Here is a 16,276-nt window from a genome sequence, read left to right as displayed (position 1 = left end):
AACTCATCCGTTATGCTGGAAGCGTGCCGAGCCAGCGCCAATGGCCCCCAGCGTCTTGGGCGACGGCGGCAGCGGCATGTGCCTTGGCTAAAGTTAAACGAGCCACATTCGTATACTGCGCCACATCAAGAGGTCCAACCTGTCAGCATGTAATTAATTCGTCAATTACTTGGGGACGAGAAGCCTTCAACGTGCTTTAACGTTCCTTCACCATGTCTTATTTTCTCATTTATTCGCATAATCATCAATCATGGGAAACACACAGTCGTCTGAATACACGCTTGCAGCGCATGAGATCCGCTGAACATACTTGAGTATGTAAGCAGCTTACCTGCCTTGACATCTCTGACTTCGTCAAGAAAGTGTCACCCCCCTCCGCAGAGTTTTTTTATTATTATTATCCAGTTTTACCCCCAACTCCAAATAAGTCGGCCGTTCTCGTCCTTTGATTACAAAGCTCTCATGAGAATTCGTCGCGGCCACTGTTCATTGTTCTGTTCGGTGGTATCAGAGCGAGGAGCATAAAGCGCATTAAACACCCGTCGTCGCCGGTCTGGCTGTCAACCCTATGGTCCTGCCAAATACACTTGTTAGGTAACAAACTCTAGCTCTTGCAGGTTGCCCCGCCTGAAAACGAGGAGCGAGACCACTCCGGAGGTGAACTACAAAGCATGGCTCGGCGATATGGCTCTGGCGCTGGAGCATGTAGCTAGCTCCAGGCTTGTAAGCTTCGAACCATACTTATCGCAGGCGTTGAAGCCACATCCTCACGGTGCTTGGGTCCTGCCCAGACTCTCGCAAAAGAATACGGCTAGTGGAGGTGGGCGCGATGCTTCTCGCAAGACACGGGTCGACAGGCTCCTGTCCAAACCCATCCGCAAGAGGTCTGGCCCCCAAATGATGTCTCGAGAAGGGGATGTGAACAGGCAGGGTCAGGTGAGACACGAGAGACCGCACGCTCGATGCGATGCGATACGTGGCGGTCCGGGACAGACCACTTTCGCGACCACTGCGCGCACGCGCCGGGGCCGGCTAGACAAACCAGACGAAAAGGGCCATTCCAGACCTTTCGTTGAGCCTCCCGAAAGCTCGATAGGGACCGAAAGTCAAGAAAGGCGTCGTCGACATCCGGATGGGGACCGTTCGATGAGGGTAACGCCCAGTGATCCCGGGGCGCACCATCCGTGGAGTGGTGGTCCCTCGCGTGTGTGACGCAGTGCCGACTCCACAGCTCAGCGATGCCCAGGCCCGAGATTGCTAAAAATTTCCCCGAGCCGCGTACTTACGTCATACCCTCCAGCCGCAAACGAGCTATGTCATGCTCTTTTCCTCGTCGGAACCTGTTTAGGAGGAAGGAGGAAAATGAGACAGCCACGCACAAACCACAGCAGCCACCACGTTTTCCAAACTCCAGTCGGAGGGGCTAGCTGGCGTGGTACGTACAGCCCGAGGAGCACCATGACATACCCTCTCCAATCATCGACGGAGCTTACGGGCTTGAATCCAACAGGGCCGCCAGAGATGTGCAATCACAACGTCGAGACACAGAAAATCTCCTGCGCTCTAACGTAAGGGGGGCCACCTAAAACGGGCCTCCTTCACACCTTATTTCATCGCTCCTTTGGGGATGGTTCGGCTCCATCGAGCTTCTCAGAAAACGTCTGGTGATGGAAAATAGAGACACTCGACTCCGCCCAATAACGCGCGCGGTGCCGGGGGTCTGGCGGTACCGAGATACGTAGCCAAGTCACATCCTTATCTCTCAAATTTCCCCCGTCTTTTATCTTTCAATGTCGTTATGTATCCTTGGCGTTGGTGTCCTGGCGTAATGGATACGGCAGGAATCGAGGGATGAAGGGAAGGGAAAAAAGGTGATACATCATGGGAGATTATCAGCTTGACGTCACTATGCGGTGTACCGGTAGCAGATCGCGCCTCACACCCTTCACCTCCCCCTCCAAATGTAGCAGCCTGACAACATTTCTAAGGTGTGTGGTTACAGGTGGCCTGCAGAAAGAAACAAAATCGTCAATGTGGGCTAGGGAAGAGTGAGCATTGTGTCACCACTCCCGGTGATGTGTGTGATGTAAGGCCTTGTGGTAGGTCACAAGGACCACGGGGGGGCGTGTCCAGCTGCTTCTGGTGTTTTGAACAATGTATATAAGACCCTGTTCCTTTTCTCTCAGAACCATTCTCGAGAAGCAACTTATCACATCACAATCCCAACAAGAAATCAAACACCAAACAACATCTTCGAGGCCACACATCCTTCCATCCACAACTACAATCACCCAACGAAACCAAACCAAACACCACAACCGCAAATATGGGCGCCGTCGTGTCTTGCGTATGTCCTGCCCTTTGTCTAGAAGTCATCACCAGAAGGGTGAAAAGAAAGCCAGTATTGACAGAACTTCCCTTTCCAGATCCAATCCGTTTTCCGAACCATCGGTAACTGCCTGACTTCAGTCATCTCGGGTATTGGAGGTATCCTCCACGCCATCATCGGCGGCATCGTCTCCTTCTGCAACATCATCATCAGCTTCCTCACCTGCGGCTACTGCGGACGCCGCGGCGGCGGTGGTCGCAAGACGCGCACGCGCCATACGACCTCGACTAGAAGTCGAGTCTAATCCGAACGAGGCCCCTCCTTCACCCGAGAAAATCGACACGCCAGTGAGCGCTCGACGAGTTAGATGAGGGATATGGAAGGAGTTATCGACATGAAAGCATTGTACGACTAGCGAAATCTTCGCGACAACAACAGGAGGCAGAGGAAGGATGAGATGCGAATACTTGCGGCTGCTTTATTCGAGCGAGCGCAACCAGCTTTGACAGCATACCCTAGTGTTTTCCTTTACGATACCCAGATACAAGTTAGCTTAACTTTTAATGGCATAACCTGATATCCATGATTTTTGGTTTCCGCAACTTGATATGTTAATTTTTCAAGCGAACAGCCAGAACTAGATTAACTGCTGGACCATGTTGCTATATCCATCATGTTAGATTTGGTGGTGGTTCGAACATTAGGCTCGCAAAAGAATGATTGTAGTAGATTAGGAGATTCCAATATCCAGCTGTCCCTGTCTTGGCATGCACAGATAATGCTGTATCTTGATTAAAATATGATTGCCCGGGTGATATAACTAGTCTTCCAGCACGTTCCGATTAAAGAACCTATAGATTTGCCTTCCGGCCTCCTTACCAACCATTGGTTCCAACTCCGGTTCGCTCAGGTTTGCAATCTCTCGCAAATTCTCCGTCGCCAGAACCAGCCGCATGATATTCTTCGGGTTGACACCCGGAACGGAGCCTAACATTTCCTGCGGCTCGAGATTGAACGCCTGGTCTTCAGCCTTCATATCCTTGTCCAAGCCGGCGCGGACCGCGGCGATGGGGTCCGGTTCGTCCTCCTGTGACTTGAGCGACTCAAAAATCTCGGCCGTCTGGTACGGCGAAGATGACCAGATGATGCGCAGCTTCGGGAACGCCAGCGTGAGAAGGACGAGCTTGGACTGCAGGTCGGACGATACATTGGTTGGCGCGATGCTGTTGAGGCTGCCAGAGAGGTCGGCGAAGGGCTCCAGCGTGAAGGACTTATTCTGGTCGAACTCTATGAGGAGCATGGGGCTCTTGTAGTGCTGGAACATGGACTCGCACTGGGCATACAGGCGTCCATCTTTGAACGACGAGATCAGATCGCTGATGGACTTGCGCTCGACGCAGATGTTGGGGGACAAGATGTAGTCTCCCACAGTCAGCATGCAGGGGACTACGACCATGGACCGACCGTGCAGAAGCGATGGCAAAGAAGAGCGAAACTCCCGCACGTCGACGACCACACGAGGCGGCTGCGCCGTCGCGGCTAGACGTCCGCCGCCGGCAATTCTCGTGTTGATGGTCCGCAGGAAGGCCTCCTGCGGATCTTCGGCGCCGTGCGGGTCTACCGTCATCACCAACGACATAGACGCTCGCTCCTTGATGAGTTTCGTAAAGGCGTCCTTCTCGCGTCGCACACTCGACAGGTAACGTTGCTCCTCCACCGACTCGCCGTAGTACATGAAGTACACACGCACGTTTCTGTCGTTGTGAGACGACCGGTAGACCTCGACCCGACGGATAAAGGCAGCATCGGGCTCGTACATGACGATGTAACGCGGCTTGACCTCTTCCAACACATGCTCGTCCTGATCTCCATCATACGCGTGTATGGCGACCAAATCCTGCATCTCGTACAGCTGGTAGTAGTCCTCCATGTTCTCCAAAGGATCGGTGATGATTTCCGGCTTCTGTTCCGCTTCCTCCTCCGTGATCTGCACCTCGGCCATGAGGTCTTCGACTTCCGCTGGTCGCTCGAAGAACTGGAGGATACTCCCGTTATCGGCTCGGCCGAGCGATGTTCCCGCAGCACCGCCGCCTCTCATGCGCCTCCGCTTGTTCGATGGCGCCTTGCCTCGAAGCCGTTGACCTGATCGATCAGTAGCACCGTTCAAAGCTTTCTGGTTCTCGGAGAACAGAGTCGCATTTACTTGGGCAAACTCCTTCTTCCACCTCAGGTAATTGCGCAGTTTCCGCCGCATCATGAAGGCGGCGGTTGGCTGATCTTCATCTTCCTCGTCTTCTTCCGCCGGACTCTTCTCGACTTTTGGCTTGAAGTGCATCGTTTGCAAGTAGTCGCGAAGTTGCCGGCAAGTGTTGGTATCGCCGCACATGATGAGTATCGTGCCGTTGGAGTCGTCGCGAACCGGGGGGTCGAAATGCATGCTGTTGTCGATTTCCGTCAAGACGTCCGCCAACCACGCCCACTTCGGTTGCTCCTCGAGAACAGGTCGCAGCGAATCAATGTTAGCATCCGCTGTGGCAGCTTTAGAGCTGGCGGAGTAAACTCTTCGCCGTGCTGTCTCGAAGATCGTTTGGGCCGCGTCTAGAAACAGCCAGGGAGATTGGTTCTGCCTGGTTGATCCGGGAGGCGGGGAATGTGCCGCGTGAATGGTATCCAGATGTTGCAAGAACGAGATGGCATCCAGAGTAAGGACCGACTGAAGCATGCCACGAAGAACGCTCAAGTCGTTGACAATTTGCCGGGTCTTCCAGCTTACTCGGTGCCAGTTAGGGTCGAGCTGCCTTCTGATGATTACGTCGAAGTTCTTGTGCAAGGCGCTGTCGAGATTCCAATCCTCCATTTCCAGGCCGGTGTTGCCCTTCTTCAACTCATGGATGCTTACTTCCACACACTCCAAAATGGCGTTCTGAATATCCCTCATGGCCTGACTCATTGAGATGTTTAGCTCGATGACTTCCGCGGTCTTCTTCCCCTCCAGCGACTGGGCGACAGTCACATGGAAGCGCGGCCATAACGAAGCTTTCCTCAGGAAGAGATTCCTCATCATAGTTGTCAGCGGAGAGAAGCCTGTTGAAAATGGATCGGGGTTGTCGGCGAATGCTTTCAGGAATCCAACTTTGTTCTTCTGCCGATAGATTCGCAGAATGAAGGCCTCCAAAGACGTCGCTACGACGCGATCGGCGTGCAGAACAATGAGACCCGTGACTTTTTCGGTATCGAGGAGATTGGTCAGAAGGTCGACAACCAGAATGCGCGACGTGACACTGAATATGCCGCCGCGGGTGTACATCTTTTCTCGCGCGCCAACACTGGTGTAGTCAGTGTTGACGACCGTGAGGCCCCTGGCGTTGGGGGACATGCTGATCGCGGCGTGCTCAGCCAACGCCTCTCCAATCCAGTTGTTTTCGCGATCATCGGCCCCGACAAGAATGATGAGGTTGTTGCCTGCAGCATCGTAGGAATGAAGCAGATTCGTCACGAGCCTCATCAGACCCAGACCGCGGGCGAGGACCACCAGCTCATCTTCATTCCGCAGCTCCTGGAAGAGGCTCTGCTGGTATTCCTGGGCGATAACAATTCAACAAACAGCATCTTAAATGGGTTCAGAGACTACTTACAAGGGGTAGTGAGAGCTTGACCGGCTGAGCGTTGGTTGACATGGTGCATCGTGCCTGGATGCGAGTAGACGTAGCGGTGCAGAGTGAGGTTAATGGTTAGTGCAATGCATCATGCCTGGGGTCTTCGGGTTGCACAGTGTGTATAGTCTGATGTATTCTATTTCTGTGTTCCCCATGTGCACTGTGTTGCCGTGTTTCCAAAGTTGGGGTACCAAGGCATGTCCAGCTTCAAAGGGTGATCTTTTTGAGAGACCTGGACTTGAGTAAAATCCAATTACCTTGATTATGAACAGTTGGAGGTCTTGGGTGTCTTTTCTTGTAAGCCAAATTGTACCGAAGATCTAGGTTTTAGGAGTGGTGCATACTAACAATGACTGCTAAGGCAAATGTTACAGAAGGTCAGTGTTGACAATTGTCACTTTTCACATTCAAATACGTCTCTTTTGGATAGCTTCAACTTGGAAAATTAAATACTTCATCGGCGGCAGATAGTTCTTACCGGATAGCCAATCGACCGCATATCTGGTACAGCATACCACCTTACAGGCCAACCCCGTGTCATGCTGAGATCTACAAGAACGATCACGATCAGCGCCAATGCCGCAATCGAATCAACGACACCCTTCAACGGCGATTGATAGATGCCTTTGTGGGGGCTTTGGAGACTGGCGTGCTGTCACTGCAAAACGCCGTCTTCTGTCAGGTTTTTGGACCATCCTCTAACACAGTAGCGACCTCGTGACATGCACGTAACTCGCCGGTGACGCGCAGGAAGCACCTCTCCCTTCAGCTTAATGGCCGGATGAAGGGCCCGGTCGAGAGAGGTAACCAATAGCAGGGCCAGCGACATTGCCTTTGCCTGAGAGGTCCTTCCAGGTAAGCGGGGAGGTGTTGCTTGGGGTTGTCACTGCCATCCCACCCCCTCCATTGGAGACGACGTCATCAGCCGTCGCAATCCTCCACGCACCGCACGACACGCCTCGACTCACATGTAAGTAAGCCACCGGCAAAGATAGTTTATAAAACAGCTCATCGTCCTGCCTGTTTTCAACTTTTCCTTCTTGCCCAAGACATCTCACTTGAACCAACTAAAAAACCAAGTACTTACAAAACCACCTACACAAATAATCAAGCCGCACATACACAATGGCCGACAAGGTTAAGGAACTCGTCAACAACATCACCAAGGGTGACGTAAGTAGACCCAGAGTCGCCAAGTACGGACAGCCATTAAACTAACTTTTGGACAGAACTCCGACAAGGAGAAGCAGTTCAGCACCCAGCCCATCAAGGAGGGTGGCGCATCGGACCCCAAGTTCGCCGCGCACCAAGCGCACCCCGGTCCTGCCATTCCCAAGGACTTTAACGCCCAAGAAGAGGGTACCAAGGAGGAGCGCCGAGCCAAGGCGGAGGCTCTGAACAAATAAATAACATGCCCGTGAGGCTGCATCTTCAGGATGCTTGATGATGTATGACCAGTTATGAATTTGTAGAATAGGAAAGGGACTGGGTCGGATAATGGAGACTTCGGAACTGGTTGGCGGATAGCGTCGTAATACTGCCAAAGAATCTATGATTCCCACACAACCTCAGACTCTTGACATAACCTGGAACCCCAGCGCCGGGACAAACGAAATCTTGTAATTTGTGATGGATTTGAAACATCGCCTGCAAGACCACAGCAGTCCACAATGCCGAGAAACAAATCCACCTCTAAATTGGGCTCGAGTAATCAATTGACAGGCGTCTACTCCCATCGGTAAGTACCTACCCATGCATCTTGGTTGGCTCTCTGGGAAGGAGCAATGGGATGTTGATGTTACCTTGGCGCCCCGGAGTTGCGCGTCCCACAATGACGACAGACTTCCTCTTCATTCCATGTGGCGGTGCAAGCTCAGGATTATGTGGCTGTTGCGAGTATTCTGTCCGCGGGAAGGAAAGCAGTGGAGAGGCCTGGGGCCTAAGCTGACGCCCGAGCAGCGCGGCCGCTGAAACGACCGACTCAGCCACCTGTCGTGGCCCAAAGGGGGGTGGTGGGTGGTTACGAGTCCCGCCCACTCTCCAGCCTCCGCTGGGCGTACGCAGCGTTGAGGTGAGTCTAGTGAGTCCGTCAATCAGTCGTTAGCCATTCCTTCTTCCGCTCAATTAGGTCCCGAGGAACAGTATCCCATTCGCATACTCTGTACGCACAACACACTCTCACCGCAACCACCACCTCCTCCTCCTCCTCACTTAGCCTTCCTGGGAACCTGCCTTTCTGCCATATTCCTAGGTTCCCCCGTTGAGTGATGCGAGTCCACACCACTTGAAACGCCCCCGGACCCGGAAGCTCTGGCATCGTTGACCACAAGCTTATCGCTCCCCTACGTACGCAGTTCGCTTTTTGTTGGACGCAGAGCGGCTGCATAATACGGACACCTGTTGCACTGGTGCCCCCGTGTCGACTTGTCCCCCGAACCTTGTCCACCTCGCTGCTGAAAGCAACCAGCTGCGAACCACCATCCCAAAAGAGGAGGTGTCCTGTCTGCCCAGACTACCTACCTAGTACTACCTACGGGCCAAGCGCCACTCGCCATTGCCTACGCACGCGTGCGTCCGACGCAAACCACTGCGACTCCCGTTGCCTGTTGCCTTCGCTGTCGCGGCTCCTACAAGCACACGAGCATACCCAGCGACTCCACATCATCTCAATTCCCAATTCCACCCTGAATCGACTACATACGAGCCACGACACCTCACCCTACCTACCGTCCCGACTCTCCTCTCCTCCCCTGACGCCAAACCCTCTCCTCCGCCATAATGCCATCGGTATTGAGCGACGATGACAAGGAGACTGTCAAGCGCTTCGTCCCCAAACAGACAAACAAGATCCAGGCCGTAGCTGTTGCCAGGCTATACGTTGCGTACCCCAACCCCGGAAGATGGACCAACACCGGGATCCAGGGCGCCATCGTCCTGTCGAATGACCTCGTGGGCAACACATACTGGCTCAAGATGGTGGACATCTCGGTAAGTTGCACATCCTGTGCCTAACCGTTCTCGGCTGACGTCTATCTAGTCTGGAAACCGTGGTGTCATCTGGGATCAGGAGATATACGACACGTGGAGCTACAACCAAGACCGCACTTACTTCCACAGCTTCGAAATCGAAGAGTGCCTCGCTGGTCTTTCCTTTGTCGACGAAAAGGAAGCAAAGCAATTCAAGAAGAAGATGGACGAAAGAGAAAAGAACGCAAGCAGAGCCACCCGATCGACCCCCTTCGGAGGCGTCACCCAGCCTTCCGGGCACAAACACGGTCTGCTTGGGGGCCTTTTCGGTAGCCGACATGCCTCAGCCCCTACCCCTCCAGACTCTCCGCGGTCAAACTTGCCTCACGGTCGAATGCCATCGCTAGGGAGTATCAATGGCCACAAACCCTCAGAGTTTGCTGTTCTTGATGCCTTCGACCCTCAATGGCGGGAAAATTTTGGAGAAGATCTACGAGATAAGGGGTTGACCGACGACTTCATTAAGGAGAACCAGGAATTCATTGTCGAGTTTCTGAAGGAAGAGCAGGAGAAGCTGATGGCTGGTGCCCGAAGCCACCCCCCACCACCCCCTCCTCCTCCTCCAGGACCTCATTCGAACGGCATCGAACCTCGGAATGCGCGTGCCCCTCCTCCTCCGCCGCCCACAGGAGGAGTGCATTCAGACAGTTCGCGAGTACCACCCCCTCCGCCTGCCCCAAGGCGCGGCGCTGCGCCTGCTCCTCCACCAGCTAGAAGATCTGGGAAAACAGAGCCGCCCGCTGTCAACAGAGAACCGACACCCCCGAGCGAGCCTGCTGCGCCAGAGCCCCAGAGGAGCCGCTTTGCCGTACCGCCGCCATTGCCAGATGCCGGCAAACTTGCCCATGCTTTGGGAGGGTCGGTCAACTCCATCCGCGGGCCAGCAAATCCTGGACCGCCTCCCCCGCCGCGACCACCGAAAACGCCGATGCAAGAGGAGGAGAGACCTGTCGGCCACAGATTCGGAGTACCGCCCGCCTTCCCCGGTTCACGGCAGGCCCCACCCACCCCGAGCCGAGGGCCCGTTCCGCCGCCGCCGCCCCCTCCTCCCCGTGCAGATGCCGGCCCACCACTTCCCCCGAAAGCTCCAGCACCAGAGGCGCCTCCATTGCCGCCCCCATCGTCACGGCCTGTACCGCCGCCTCCCGCAGTTGGCAACCCTCCTCCTCCTCCCCCGTTGCCAGCGTCGCAAGCACCCCCTCCCCCACCATTACCATCCTCGAGCGCGCCTCCACCTCCGCCTTTACCCACCTCTCCGCCGCCTTTGCCAACATCCAACGCGCCTCCGGCACCTCCTTTACCGCCGTCAAACAACGCGCCCCCTGCGCCCCCTCCGCCGCCTCCCGGAGCGGGAGCTCCTCCCCCGCCCCCTCCTCCCCCCCCGGGTGCTTTGGGTGGTCCTCCCCCGCCCCCTCCCATGCCCAACCGGGACTCTGGCTACTCATCGGGCGCCCCAATTCCTGCTCCAGACTCTTCGCGCTCAGCTGTGCTAGGCGATATTCAGAAGGCCGGCGGTATCAAGGCCTTGAAGAAGGTCGACAGAACCCAGATTCGCGACAGAAGCGCTGCGACGGTTGGTGGAAGCAGCGACACGGGGCCGCATGGTAGTGGCTTGCCCCCCACTGGCGTCGCGCCCGGAGGCGGCGGTGACATGGCGAATGCACTGGCTGCTGCACTGCAGAAGAGAAAGGAGAAGGTCAGCAGAAGTGGTAAGTCAACGCTCAGGTCACGACCCGTTGATTGTATATGCAAGCTTACACCTGGATAGATGACGAAAGAAGTGATAACGACGACTGGTAAACACGTGCCAATGACCCCATGGGGTTATCGACAAGTGCAAATGAGCTTTCAAGCCTGGCAATATGGCGTTTCTTGCCGTGCCGAGCCGAAAAAATAGAAAGCAAGCTTTATTTTTACATTCAACTGGACATCCCACACTACAGCCACATACTTACGACTGTGCAGATGGACGAGTATGGCGGCTATCTGTCTTGGCGGACTGTTCTCGCATCCACTAGGCTGTGGGCGATGATGACGCCGGCCGGTTGCCAGCATGGAAAAAGGTCCAGCGATCGGGAACGGTTCGGCCAGACGTGCTGAACAAGGCCCGTTGTGGGGAGTTGTAAAGAGATTGGAATAAACAATATTCAAAAGCGATGATTCAAACTGCATGGTCACGATGATTGATTCCACCATAGCACGACGTATGTGCGGCCTTGAATGAAGATGTTGAAGAGCTTTTGGAAGGCGGTCGCAATGACGCCTTGCCAACGAGATTCGATTAATGAAGCACAATCACAACTAAATCTATCGTCCAGATGATCCGACGAGCCATGACGTCTCTCCCACCATGGCCGTCCAACGCACCACCCTTGACACCTTGACTGTCGCGGAATCCAGCAGCCGACAATGACGGCAGCGGCCGGATTTGAGAGAGAAGACAGCGTTCCCACCCCTCGGTCTTGCAACAGAAGACGGTGTGATGAGGAATGGGAAGGTTTCGGGGCTTTCTCGACACAGACGCGAGAGATGGAGGAAAGGACGAGTGACAATGAAGACGACACGGTTTAAATGTCGTCGATATCGACGTCCTTCTTGCCACCGGCACCACCAGCGGCCTCATCTCCAGACTCCTCCGAATCGCGGTCGTCGTCGAACTCGAAGTTGCAGTCGCCGTCTCCATCGGCACCGTACGTGTCCGTCTCGTTGATCTTTGCGGACTCGGGCAGCTCGCCGTAAGCCTTGAGAGAGCGAGCCTCGTCGGCGGTGTACTTGAGGATGACGTCGCCCTTGTCGTCCTGGTACTCGCGCAGGGACAGCAAGATGATGTCGCCCTGGTTGATCCAGACCTTCTTGCGAAGCTTGCCACGGATGTTCGCGAGGCGCTTAACGCCGTCAAAGCACTGGGCCTCGAGGCGGCCGTTGCCAAGCATCTTTACGACCTGAGCGTATTCTGTTTCGGAAAAGAAATAGCTAGTCAGCTTTGGTGTTTGGAGGGGGACGGGCGGGGATGGAGTAGTGGTGGGAAATCGCCTAGATTTTTCTTTCTTTCGCTTCGTGATCTAGGAATGGGTGGTGGGACTGACCTTGGCCATCTTCCTTGAAGGTGAGTTCACGCTTCTCGTGGTCGGACTCGTTCTTGCCACGTCTGCGGTTCTTTCCTCCCTGTGTGGTTGTTAGTCCTCTGAATCAACACCATCACGTCTCCAGATATCATTGACAGCATCATCATCACCACAGATGTACGCCATGTTTCCAAGCAATAGCAAGGAGGGGGCGGGGTTCTTTGCGGGTCCCCCGACTAAGCAGGGGGAGGGGTGGTTTTTCGCACCACACGCTCGGAGGGGGGAAAAGTTTGGAGGATCATGGGAAATGGCTTCTGGACTGACCTTTCCCTTGTTCTTGGGCATCTTGGCTACTCGTGAGAATTCCGGTTCTCAGCGGTATTTGATGGAGGAGGGGGTGGTGGAAGACGAAGTGTCGGAGTGGGAAGGGGAGAAGAGAAGGAGAGTGGGCGGTGATGTTGACGGGGCTTTATTGTGCGCGAGCGCAAAATGGGCGTTGGGCTTCTGCTGTGCAGGGCAGTGATCTAATGGATGGAACAGGGGGACCCGTTTTGCTACGCTTATGTGGGTTGGTATGAGGGGCGAATGAGGCTGGCTTTTTTTGCGCAGAATGTGGTACCGGTATGAGTCAAGTGGGGGGGGGGGGGGGGGGGGGGCCATGTTCCTGTCGGAGGTAGCAGCAACAGGATTATGTGACATGCGGTGTCGTGAACGGAGATGATGTACTAAGGGCACAAAGGTGTGGCTTAGCTGGCGTCATCCAATGAACAAAATGGGACATGAGCCACAAAACTGATGCAAAGCATTTGGGCCTCGAGGAATCCTTACCTAAGCCAGTACAGGAGAGCTTCCTCCCCTATCACTCCAGCAACTAGGATGCAACATCTTTGATACTGGCCCCTGTTGTCAGTCCGTTGCCGACGAGGTATGACTGCTCGCCGGCCACCGCCAACAATAACATCGCGATGATCCCGGTGCGACTTCAACATGTGACTCGCATCCTCCGTCAGCTGCCGCTGCGCAGCATTTTCCTACCATCCCCGGCCCGGTACTCCAGCTCAAAGCGCAAAGTCGTAGAGCAGACCGCAGCTCCGATCTCCGAATCGCTCCAAATGCCCGACCTCGATCAACCTAGGAGCATTGCCGACCTCGAGAAGGCGCAACTGTCACAGCAGTGGAAGGAGATCTTCGACGTGCTCGATATCGGGATACCCGCCAACGACCTAAAGACGGTACGCCTTGTACCCGCTATAGATGCTGCGCGCCCCCTGATCGGGTTCAAGGTGTCGAAGCGACACGTCATGAGGGTGTACGATACTGCCTATTTTATGGAGACCAAGTATCAGCATCCAAAGTCGGTTTTGATGAGACACTATTATGAGGAGCATAAGAAGAACAAACCGCTGTGGCTTTGGTTCTACGGTATCACTGCCATCGACACGCCGGCCGTCAGGAGCATGGCCAAGTACCACATAAAGCTCGCGCTCCACGCCGCCCTGAAGGACCGGGGCTATGACGCCCAGGGACGGCTAATCGATCCCAAGAGCGAGACGGGAATGGGCACCACCCTCCGCGGCGATCTGCGAGGGACGATAACCTGCGTTGCTAAGACTCCCAGAGATATTGTCAAGAGGCTGCCGAGAAAGGACTTGCGGGCTGCGACTGACGCCGCCGTGGACGAGTTCATCCGCATGCTCGAAAAGGTGCAGATGGAGAAGGAAAAGAAAAAGAAAAACAGGGGTGAGATGGGGCCGAAGAGGCTAGATGAGAGGAAACGCAAGGCAGAGAAAAATGGACGCAGTTTTTGAGGGTTGAGTTGGCTCTGAAACGGAGCCATTGTTGACGGGCGGGCAGTTACGCGGCACAAGGAGGCGCCGGCAGCCTTGAAACCACGGATAGAACGCTTTACTGCCGTGTAACGATATACCTATGATACCCCCAATATATTCACCAAGAACATGTATCACTCTCTCTTTTAACATCTCGCCAGATGGTGGAGATGTTTGTGTGGTTGATCGCAGCCGCCCCATCTGGGCAGCGGATCATCAAACGTTAATCGATCGACGGTGCTTCACAAAAAGCTCGTCCTTATAAGTTTTCCAAAAAGTTGTTTGGCAGACTTGACAGGAGACAAAGGCGATCAATAACGCTGTCAATAAGGTACCTAGAGCCGAGAGGTAGGTGGTGAAGCACGGGTCGAGGTACGTACCTAATCACCCTCTTCGAGTAGGACGGTAGGTAGTTTCCTGGGCTCAGGTATTCCAGAGCTGCTGGCGACGAATCACATCGCTAGCGCAGAGCTGCCACCCGAGACGTTTGGAGCTGCTAACCTGGTAATCAACTGTGACTGGCGTTGCACCTCTGCTAAACCAGCATATGTGTCTCGCATAACCACACACAAACATTCACCATCGCCCTTCAGCCATTTGAAACCCATTGCGAGCCGGACCTACGATCTCTGGTGTACGGACGACGACCTCGGCGATTGAGTTACCAGTGCAATTGAACGCCTGGCACAAGACGGAGAGACGTGCACGACATACTACGCTTAACGCACGCAATCAACACCAGTCAGCACAGCTTACGATGCTCGTCTCTCTGACCGTCGGCAAGGTCGACGCCGGCGTCACGGTCCTCCTGACGCCGGACAAACGGCTAGTACGTTGTCCGCGATGTGCATCCGATGCTGGTGATGGATAGGAGCCTCTTGAGGGAGCCGTGACGTCTTCGGACTTGGCAGCTCCCTGGCCCCCAATATCCATCCACCAATGCCGTATTCACCTGTCCTTGACGTCCCATGCTGACGACGCTCTCCAGATTGAATTCCCCTCCATCCTCCTTCCTCCCAATATCTCGTCCGGTAGCATCGTTGACATCACCGTCGCCCGCAACCTGGGTTCAGAGGCCAAGACCGAACATGCCTTCCGCGAACTCCAGGACCGTATCTACTCCTCCTTCGGCGCCAGCGCGCCGACGACGCCCATTCTCCGCTGCCGCAACGCGACGCAGACCTCGGTAGTTCTCGAATGGGACCCCATTGAGCTCGCGACCGCCGACCTCATCTCCCTCTCCCTATACCGCAACGGCCAAAAGGCCGGCAACATCCCCCGCCCGCTGCAGATGCACAGCACTAAGATCAGCGGCCTCGCCGTCGACACGGACTACACTTTCCATCTCGTCTTGCGCACCACGGCCGGCACCTTCAGCTCCGACAAGGTCGTCGTGCGCACGCACAAGATGACGGACCTCAGCGGCATCACCATCACCACGGGTATCATGCCCGCTTCCACGAGGGAGGCTCTGACCGCCGCCGTTGAACGCATCGGCGCCAAGATCGTTGACAGCGTCCGTATCGACACGACGCACTTTGTTACCACCGAGGGTCGCGGCCTGGCGTGGGAGAAGGCCGTCGAGACGAATATACCTGTCGTCCGGCCCGAGTGGGTCGAGGCGTGTGAGAAGAATGGCCGCATCCTCGGCGTGACCAAGTTTTACCTCGACGCCCTCAGGCCGGGCCCCTCGAGCGACGAGCTGCAGCAGGCGCCGACTCCACCCCAGCCGCAACAGACGCCGCAGACGCACAAGGAGCTGCCGACGCCCCCGGCCACCAACACGCCGGAGAACAACTACGAAGCGGCCGCCACGTCCGCCGCGTCAGCCAAATCGTCCGACGATGAAAAGCCCCCGTCCAAGGCGGAGGACGACGAATCTTCCGGCGACGAGGAAAAGGAGGCGGAGCAGAAGAGGGTTGCGGACCAGGAGGAGCAGAAGGTGAGGCTGGAGGACAAGGACGAGCAGAACCTCGCCCACCGGCCAAAGGAGGGCTCAGATTCGGGCAGCGAGGACGGCAGAGGAGAAGAGGACAACCCGAGCAAGGAGGAGAAGCCGGGTACATCCCCCGACGGAGCGTCCTTTCAGGATGTAGCCTTGTAAAGGCGGGGCAAAACACGGGAGTGGAATGTGTTTGCGGTTCTTTTCACAGCACGGGGTTGCGTAGATGTCTCGTGTGTCTCGTGTACGATTACCCATTTCTTCACGACACCTGTAGAGCCAGCTATCATGGAAATATGATGCTGGGACCTTTATTTACTTTTACGACTGCTCGCCCTAGGAAAGCTCGCGTCGGTCCGGTTTACGGGGTATCCATCTTGGTCCTTCTCCGCCTGGCCTCTTTCTTCCATCAGTCCCCTTCCGTTCGC

At 55.3% G+C, this 16,276-nt stretch overlaps 7 protein-coding genes across 7 annotated transcripts; 5 read left to right on the top strand and 2 right to left on the bottom strand.

Moving 5' to 3' along the window:
• The first annotated feature begins 2,146 nt into the window (after positions 1–2,146).
• On the top strand, positions 2,147–2,915 carry CDEST_08093 (uncharacterized protein). The gene is made up of 2 exons (XM_062924252.1): positions 2,147–2,347; positions 2,427–2,915. Exons 1-2 carry the CDS (start codon positions 2,327–2,329, stop codon positions 2,631–2,633), a joined length of 228 nt encoding a protein of 75 aa, XP_062780303.1. The 5' UTR covers positions 2,147–2,326; the 3' UTR covers positions 2,634–2,915.
• Positions 2,892–6,254, bottom strand: CDEST_08092 (Putative DNA repair protein XPF). The gene is made up of 2 exons (XM_062924251.1): positions 5,965–6,254; positions 2,892–5,909 (listed from the first exon to the last, which is right to left on the bottom strand). Exons 1-2 carry the CDS (start codon positions 6,004–6,006, stop codon positions 3,150–3,152), a joined length of 2,802 nt encoding a protein of 933 aa, XP_062780302.1. The 5' UTR covers positions 6,007–6,254; the 3' UTR covers positions 2,892–3,149.
• A 687-nt stretch (positions 6,255–6,941) lies between these two features.
• CDEST_08091 (uncharacterized protein) lies at positions 6,942–7,620 on the top strand. Its single transcript, XM_062924250.1, has 2 exons — positions 6,942–7,158; positions 7,215–7,620. Exons 1-2 carry the CDS (start codon positions 7,111–7,113, stop codon positions 7,389–7,391), a joined length of 225 nt encoding a protein of 74 aa, XP_062780301.1. The 5' UTR covers positions 6,942–7,110; the 3' UTR covers positions 7,392–7,620.
• Positions 7,621–8,103: 483 nt separating this feature from the next.
• CDEST_08090 (Putative WH1/EVH1 domain, WH2 domain, PH-like domain superfamily protein) lies at positions 8,104–11,184 on the top strand. The gene is made up of 3 exons (XM_062924249.1): positions 8,104–8,973; positions 9,023–10,721; positions 10,781–11,184. The coding sequence occupies exons 1-3, from the start codon at positions 8,764–8,766 to the stop codon at positions 10,810–10,812; spliced, it is 1,941 nt and encodes a 646-aa protein (XP_062780300.1). The 5' UTR covers positions 8,104–8,763; the 3' UTR covers positions 10,813–11,184.
• A 144-nt stretch (positions 11,185–11,328) lies between these two features.
• Positions 11,329–14,027, bottom strand: CDEST_08088 (Putative translation initiation factor 1A (eIF-1A), RNA-binding domain, S1, IF1 type). Its single transcript, XM_062924247.1, has 4 exons — positions 12,762–14,027; positions 12,402–12,672; positions 12,099–12,177; positions 11,329–11,965 (listed from the first exon to the last, which is right to left on the bottom strand). The coding sequence occupies exons 2-4, from the start codon at positions 12,420–12,422 to the stop codon at positions 11,580–11,582; spliced, it is 486 nt and encodes a 161-aa protein (XP_062780298.1). The 5' UTR covers positions 12,423–12,672; positions 12,762–14,027; the 3' UTR covers positions 11,329–11,579.
• On the top strand, positions 13,043–13,885 carry CDEST_08089 (uncharacterized protein; the record flags this gene model as incomplete). Its single annotated transcript, XM_062924248.1, has 1 exon — positions 13,043–13,885. The coding sequence occupies one exon, from the start codon at positions 13,043–13,045 to the stop codon at positions 13,883–13,885; it is 843 nt and encodes a 280-aa protein (XP_062780299.1).
• A 412-nt stretch (positions 14,028–14,439) lies between the features above and the next one.
• Positions 14,440–16,276, top strand: CDEST_08087 (Putative chitin biosynthesis protein Chs5). Its single transcript, XM_062924246.1, has 2 exons — positions 14,440–14,735; positions 14,895–16,276. Exons 1-2 carry the CDS (start codon positions 14,664–14,666, stop codon positions 16,008–16,010), a joined length of 1,188 nt encoding a protein of 395 aa, XP_062780297.1. The 5' UTR covers positions 14,440–14,663; the 3' UTR covers positions 16,011–16,276.

This window comes from Colletotrichum destructivum, chromosome 5 (genome assembly GCF_034447905.1).
Source record: "Colletotrichum destructivum chromosome 5, complete sequence".
NCBI lineage: Eukaryota > Fungi > Ascomycota > Sordariomycetes > Glomerellales > Glomerellaceae > Colletotrichum > Colletotrichum destructivum.
The sequence above is the reverse complement of the archived record's forward strand: the minus strand, read 5'-3'. Positions and strand labels throughout refer to the sequence as shown.

Coding starts and splice junctions, on each gene's coding strand:
- CDEST_08091 (XM_062924250.1), top strand. CDS start 7,111: ATGGCCGACAAGGTTAAGGAACTCGTCAACAACATCACCAAGGGTGAC. Junction 7,159..7,214: donor ACAACATCACCAAGGGTGAC/GTAAGTAGACCC, acceptor ACTTTTGGACAG/AACTCCGACAAGGAGAAGCA.
- CDEST_08092 (XM_062924251.1), bottom strand. CDS start 6,006: ATGTCAACCAACGCTCAGCCGGTCAAGCTCTCACTACCCCTT. Junction 5,910..5,964: donor TCAAGCTCTCACTACCCCTT/GTAAGTAGTCTC, acceptor GTTATCGCCCAG/GAATACCAGCAGAGCCTCTT.
- CDEST_08088 (XM_062924247.1), bottom strand. CDS start 12,422: ATGCCCAAGAACAAGGGAAAG. Junction 12,178..12,401: donor TGCCCAAGAACAAGGGAAAG/GTCAGTCCAGAA, acceptor ACAACCACACAG/GGAGGAAAGAACCGCAGACG. Junction 11,966..12,098: donor CTTCAAGGAAGATGGCCAAG/GTCAGTCCCACC, acceptor TTTCCGAAACAG/AATACGCTCAGGTCGTAAAG.
- CDEST_08093 (XM_062924252.1), top strand. CDS start 2,327: ATGGGCGCCGTCGTGTCTTGC. Junction 2,348..2,426: donor TGGGCGCCGTCGTGTCTTGC/GTATGTCCTGCC, acceptor TTCCCTTTCCAG/ATCCAATCCGTTTTCCGAAC.
- CDEST_08087 (XM_062924246.1), top strand. CDS start 14,664: ATGCTCGTCTCTCTGACCGTCGGCAAGGTCGACGCCGGCGTCACGGTC. Junction 14,736..14,894: donor TGACGCCGGACAAACGGCTA/GTACGTTGTCCG, acceptor GACGCTCTCCAG/ATTGAATTCCCCTCCATCCT.
- CDEST_08090 (XM_062924249.1), top strand. CDS start 8,764: ATGCCATCGGTATTGAGCGACGATGACAAGGAGACTGTCAAGCGCTTC. Junction 8,974..9,022: donor TCAAGATGGTGGACATCTCG/GTAAGTTGCACA, acceptor ACGTCTATCTAG/TCTGGAAACCGTGGTGTCAT. Junction 10,722..10,780: donor GGAGAAGGTCAGCAGAAGTG/GTAAGTCAACGC, acceptor ACACCTGGATAG/ATGACGAAAGAAGTGATAAC.